Raw genomic sequence first — 5,265 nt, 5'->3', positions numbered from 1 at the left:
TTATTTTTTTATTGATTTATTTTATATTGTTTGTATTTCATCTTGAGCTAATGGCTGCTGCTTGGTCGCTCTGTCTTAAAAGGCAGTAGAGGGGCATTTACAGGGAAACGGGAGGATAGAGAGGAAGTTGTACAATTTGGGACACCAAAAAAGGAAAGCCAAAGTACGAGATTGGTGGGGGGGGCCATTGGGATGGAGGAAAGAAGATAATGGGGGAAGAGGTATAGTGGTAAATTTACAGCGACGTAAGAGAACGACAGATGAGATTATATGAGTAGTGGTTGAGAGGGGCAAAAAGCGGAATGGCGAATAATTGTTTTTTTAGATGAGAATGCAGTTGTTGGAGGGAGGTTGTCCCTCCTAGCTTGGAAAAGATGATGCGTCTACGTGTATCGCCTGGCCATATATTGCTGTTGGCGCTCAGAGGCCACTCTTTGCCGGGTACGAATGGATTGTCGCTTGTTCTGGAACCAGATTTGAACAGTTCGAGGGCTCATGCCGAGTTGCTTACCAAGTTCAGCTCTAAGCTCAGTAGAGGGGAAAAAGGTTTGTTCGAACACCCGGTTCAAGACATCCAATTGGTAAGCATTGGCTCGTTTTCGTTTGGCTTTTAATATCTGGCTATACCGGATAGCATCAGCGTCGCCAAAAGGTTCACCTCGAAACGGTGGGTCATACTCATAAGGAGATTCTAAAGAAGAACGCTTATTGTGAAACTTGTAATCATTTCCATGATCAAGATCCATGTCCACAATGGAAGGAAGACTCATGGATGATGGAGGTGGCAGTGATAAAGATCGTGTCAATTCAGGACGAAAGGGTAACATGGTGTGTCTGTAGATGCCTGGTGCCGAAGTAGTAGGTTGGAACAGCGCCGGCTCTAGGTATTCTTGGATAGGCGTTCCAGGACTACTAGCGGACTCCGATTGAGGCGAAGGCGGTACAGGTACGTTAGGCAGTTTGAACGGCTGCTCATGTTCATCGGTTGTGCATAGCAAGTTGGCTATATTCAAGGCGTGCCGTCCTTGTGGTCCCTCTTGGTTGAACTCTCTTTTGGTTGACAGACTTTCCATAACTGCTAGCTGTCAATACAAGTAAAAAAATAAATCGGATCGTATTCCAGGTTGAAACACTCAAGAAAAGAAGAAGTAGTGGAAGCTTATAAGAAACAGATCTTTGTCAAATAGTTGAAAAGATGAAAGGCAAAGCGTTAAAGAAAAGCTTGAAGGAAAAGGGAAGAGATTGAAAGAAATGGCATGATGTAGGTTCTTATATACTTTGTGACCAACCCCCAACTATCAAGACATTGGCTGTGAAGAGGGCCCTGATTTTTCCACGCATAAGAGCTTGCCATTGCACGCCCAAACGGTGTCTCACCCCCCCAAAAAAAAAAGTCATAAATAGATGATGGAATAAGAATTTTCGAATCTCAGAAGCTAATAAATGTGTGTCTGTGCCATTCCATGTGCGCTTTGTCCACCTCATGCACCTTGCCGCCGTCTCCCCGCTGTCAGCATATGAAAAGGTTATGTTAATTATTATTAAGGGCATTGTTTCTGGGTCAAAAATTTCCTTTGGAGAACATAAAGCAAAGTAAACCAAACTCAGTCTAATTGCAAGCATGGCATACCTTGAGATAGTTGCCGGTGTGGGTGGGCACATCTAGACGAAACTAAATGCTCAGATGAACACAGACTGTGGATCGTGTGCCACATACCGTCCCTACTAATGAGTAGCAGTAACAGTTCATAAGAATTAGGATCCAAAGATCTCAACACAACAGTTTGCTAGTAGATCGTATTTGAGTGGAAGAATTAGACCCACGCTGAGCCTTCCCCATAAATATGGGATGACTCAAAACCGTTTGCTGAGTAGAGTCACAATGTTTTTCCCAAGAGAGCAATTTTCACGGATGTGGCAACATCTACAGACAAACGCACGAACAAACTTGCGCAATAACTGTACACAGACTCAAGTTTCTTCATTTACCCAACGGCTTCTTCTAACATTCGCAATTCCCGATTTCTTCCCCTGTCTTTCACTTGGTCAGATGAGAGACGCCGGCGTTCAACTGAGATAGAGTCGCATTAACACGCCGTTATCTGAACATGAGAATAATAAAAAGATTTAAGCCCATCACGTTGTACTTTCGGCAAGATGGCAATATGGAAGGGGCCTCGAGCGAAGAGGGCAGATCGATTTGTACTTTACACGGGATAGCGGTTGAGTGCATAGCAACGGGTAAAAGTACACATACCAGCCAACGTGGCAGTCATAGCGACGACCAAAAAAAAAAGAAAAAAAAAGGTAACCAAAAGGCGGGCTCGTATTCTCGTTACACGTCTTTCCCATTAAGATGCATGGTGTCTTTCTACATTTGACCTGTGTCATACCTAGTTGATCTATTTTAATGGCAGCTAAAAGGTGCTGAATGGATGATTTTTTTCCTTTCCTCCGACTTGACCGCTATGCCAAACATCTAAGTTACCTCTAATTTATAAATCACATTGAGTTTGGGTGTCGTCCCCAGAGAACGCCTTTTGAATGCTATGAAACGTACTAAGGACCATCACAACAAATCCAAAAACCATGCAAAGCCAGTGTCTGAGCTTATTTCTGTCCCACAGATTTCCACCAGATAGTTTCAGATAACACGCAGGCGGCAAGATATAGGATAATGCGGTGGCTGAAAACCCTCCAGTCAACTCTAATACGAATCCAAGATTGCATGTTGTAAGGGAGATGAGGAGGGCTGCTCCAACTAGGCCGGTGGTAAGCAGAACATGTCGTTTGACATTGAAATGTTCGTTAGGCCAGAAGAAATGTTCCAGGACCTAGGTAATAAATGAAGCCATCAATTACCAAATTTTCGGTTAGGCACTTTAACATTTTTTGCTTGTAACCCCTCAGTTGCCAGCGGTATTTCTGCCGTTTGGGTAAGAAGGTAAAACGTATGGCAAGAAAAAAAAAAAGGTTTACCTCTCGACACACAAAGGTTTCCAGTGGTACGGTAGTGAACATATTTAGGCCAAAGGCTAAACGTGCAATGTTGATTAAAAGATTGTCTTGAGGGAAATTGTTGAGGATGTTGCCTATTAACAGAACGGTTGAGAACGTGTACAACGAACAAAACGGTGACTACAGTTAGTTCTAATCGTTCTCATTAGGTGGCAGATCACTTGTCGTCGTTTTAAGCCCGTGCTCCCCTTCCCACTTGGGGAGAAAAATATATTACTTACCTGTGGTTTTGTCTGTGAAAACAAGGAACCCCGACAGTCCCAGTGTCATGCATGTAACAAACGACACACCAAGGCTAATATGTGTGACAGTCGCAAATCGATTCATGGACGGTTGCCTTAATGACCCAAATATCAAAAAACTGTTGTGGTGGCATACAAATGCTGGGAAAATAAGGAAATGCAGATTTTTTTTTTTTTTTTTACATTAGCCTGATTGGTGTTTTCTTTCGTTGTTTTTCATGTTCCTCTTCGGGCTATCTCGCCTACTCTGAACATCTATCCATGTTCACACGTAATCTAGCGGATCAGTGCTGCACTTACCGAAACTAATAACACCGATGGCTTGGAATACTTCATTGTTGATGAAATTCAAGGGGTCAATAGGGGCTCCTCTGATTTCGGCGGGCATTTTGGGTCCCTCTATTAAAACCGTGATGATGATCACAAAAATGGCAGAAAGCGCCAACGCGCTTGTTTTCGCAAGCTTGGAGATATCACGGTACATCGACAGTGGCCATGATACTGTCACAGTAAAAAATGTGATGCAAATCCGGCGATTTGAGAATATCCATAGGACGGGTATCTTATCGATGGTCGGAACCAAGGATCTTATAACGTGGGGTATGGTGTCGCCTGCATAAACATAAAAATTATAATGAGTTGAAATTAAAATAGTCTCCAGGGTTCTCATTAAACGTGCCAGCAGCAATACGTACCGATAATTACGCAATAGGCACACATAGCTGAAGAGATGCCGAATATGAAAATTTAAAGTTAAGGCTGAACAATGGCTTATCGAATGATGTTGTACTGGTGTGTCTCCTACCTCCAAATGCAAAAATGAACGAAAAGATAGAAATCGCTATTCTTCCCGGCCGACCGAACGCGAAGTCCATCAAATCGATATAAGTGGTCTGGCTAGCCAATTTGCCGTTGAATATAAGTAGACGCACAGTCCAGTCTATAACCATGCTAAAAATGTAAGCAATCACACTGGATATAATAACTAGTGGGCTCAAATAATACTTGCCAACAACAATCGTTAGACCGATCAGCAGGATCACGCCTGTCCAAAGTCCCTATTCGATCCAGTATCGAGAAGTAAGGTTGATGAGTATATAGTAAATGTAAGCCCAAGCATACCATTTGATCAATAGTTTCCCATTTGCTAGCTTTAATCAATGTAGCCACTTCCTCCAGAAATGACATGATACGTACCGCTTCTTTGAAGGCAAACGGGAGACCTATGATTCCCGCTCCGACAATGCTGTTGGCCATATTGACAAAGCTTTCAAAGATGGAGCCTCCATCTGTGGGTAGCCGTAAAATTGATGGGGATTCGTCAACGGGATCTTGTCTGAGAAGTGCCTCTTCAGGTGCTGATGAGTCGTCAACTTCTAATTCCGCATAGTCACGTTTGGAGCTGTAAATTAACTGTGAATCTTCGCTTTCTTCCAAGCTGTATCTTGGTGTGTGTAAGGTGTCTGCAGCCTCTTCATGATTCTCAGACGTTAATGGCTGATAGCTGGCCATTTAGAAACAAAATTACAGTAAATCGTGAAAATTAAGTAAGAGCTACTTTACGTGGGCCCTCTTACTTCCTCCGACACAATCATCATGGCCCTCTTTATCTGAATTTGGAATACAGTTCAGCGCTACTGTTTATTGAGAATTATTTTGCGCCAATGAAAAAAAATCATTATTACGATACCAGAGCAGAGAGCCTGAAATTTTTTTCTCGCAATCATTAGTAACTGGCAGGAGGAGAACAGATTCAAACAAGTATACTCACAAATAAAATAGTGGATATATTCGTGTTTTTGAAAGGCATTCGTTAGAATTCATTTTTCAAAGCTTGCCATTTTTATGAACGCTTACCAGTTTTGAGGCTGTAAATATCTTAATCATCTTCACTAGGAAGAGAAACCACATTCGTAGTGGCGATATGATGTAGTGGTTGCTGTGCAGGCGGCCTTGCGAAAGCAATTGGACGTTGGTCACCGGCCCAGATAGATTGTGCAATTTG

General features: G+C 42.7%; 2 protein-coding genes across 2 annotated transcripts; both read right to left on the bottom strand.

The window, feature by feature from the left end:
• Nucleotides 1-236: 236 nt before the first annotated feature.
• Nucleotides 237-1,225, bottom strand: K450DRAFT_264021 (uncharacterized protein). The gene has a single exon (XM_051592740.1). The coding sequence runs from the start codon at nucleotides 1,071-1,073 to the stop codon at nucleotides 384-386; it is 690 nt and encodes a 229-aa protein (XP_051439948.1). The 5' UTR covers nucleotides 1,074-1,225; the 3' UTR covers nucleotides 237-383.
• Nucleotides 1,226-2,317: 1,092 nt separating this feature from the next.
• K450DRAFT_264018 (uncharacterized protein) lies at nucleotides 2,318-4,830 on the bottom strand. Its single transcript, XM_051592739.1, has 8 exons — nucleotides 4,458-4,830; nucleotides 4,270-4,318; nucleotides 4,066-4,200; nucleotides 3,956-3,982; nucleotides 3,561-3,872; nucleotides 3,240-3,401; nucleotides 2,980-3,092; nucleotides 2,318-2,834 (listed from the first exon to the last, which is right to left on the bottom strand). Exons 1-8 carry the CDS (start codon nucleotides 4,770-4,772, stop codon nucleotides 2,496-2,498), a joined length of 1,452 nt encoding a protein of 483 aa, XP_051439947.1. The 5' UTR covers nucleotides 4,773-4,830; the 3' UTR covers nucleotides 2,318-2,495.
• Nucleotides 4,831-5,265: the final 435 nt, after the last annotated feature.

This window comes from Umbelopsis ramanniana (assembly GCF_025399195.1).
Source record: "Umbelopsis ramanniana AG unplaced genomic scaffold K450scaffold_133, whole genome shotgun sequence".
Classification (NCBI taxonomy): domain Eukaryota; kingdom Fungi; phylum Mucoromycota; class Umbelopsidomycetes; order Umbelopsidales; family Umbelopsidaceae; genus Umbelopsis; species Umbelopsis ramanniana.
Note: the sequence above shows the minus strand (reverse complement) of the source record. Positions and strands in the feature narration are given on the sequence as shown.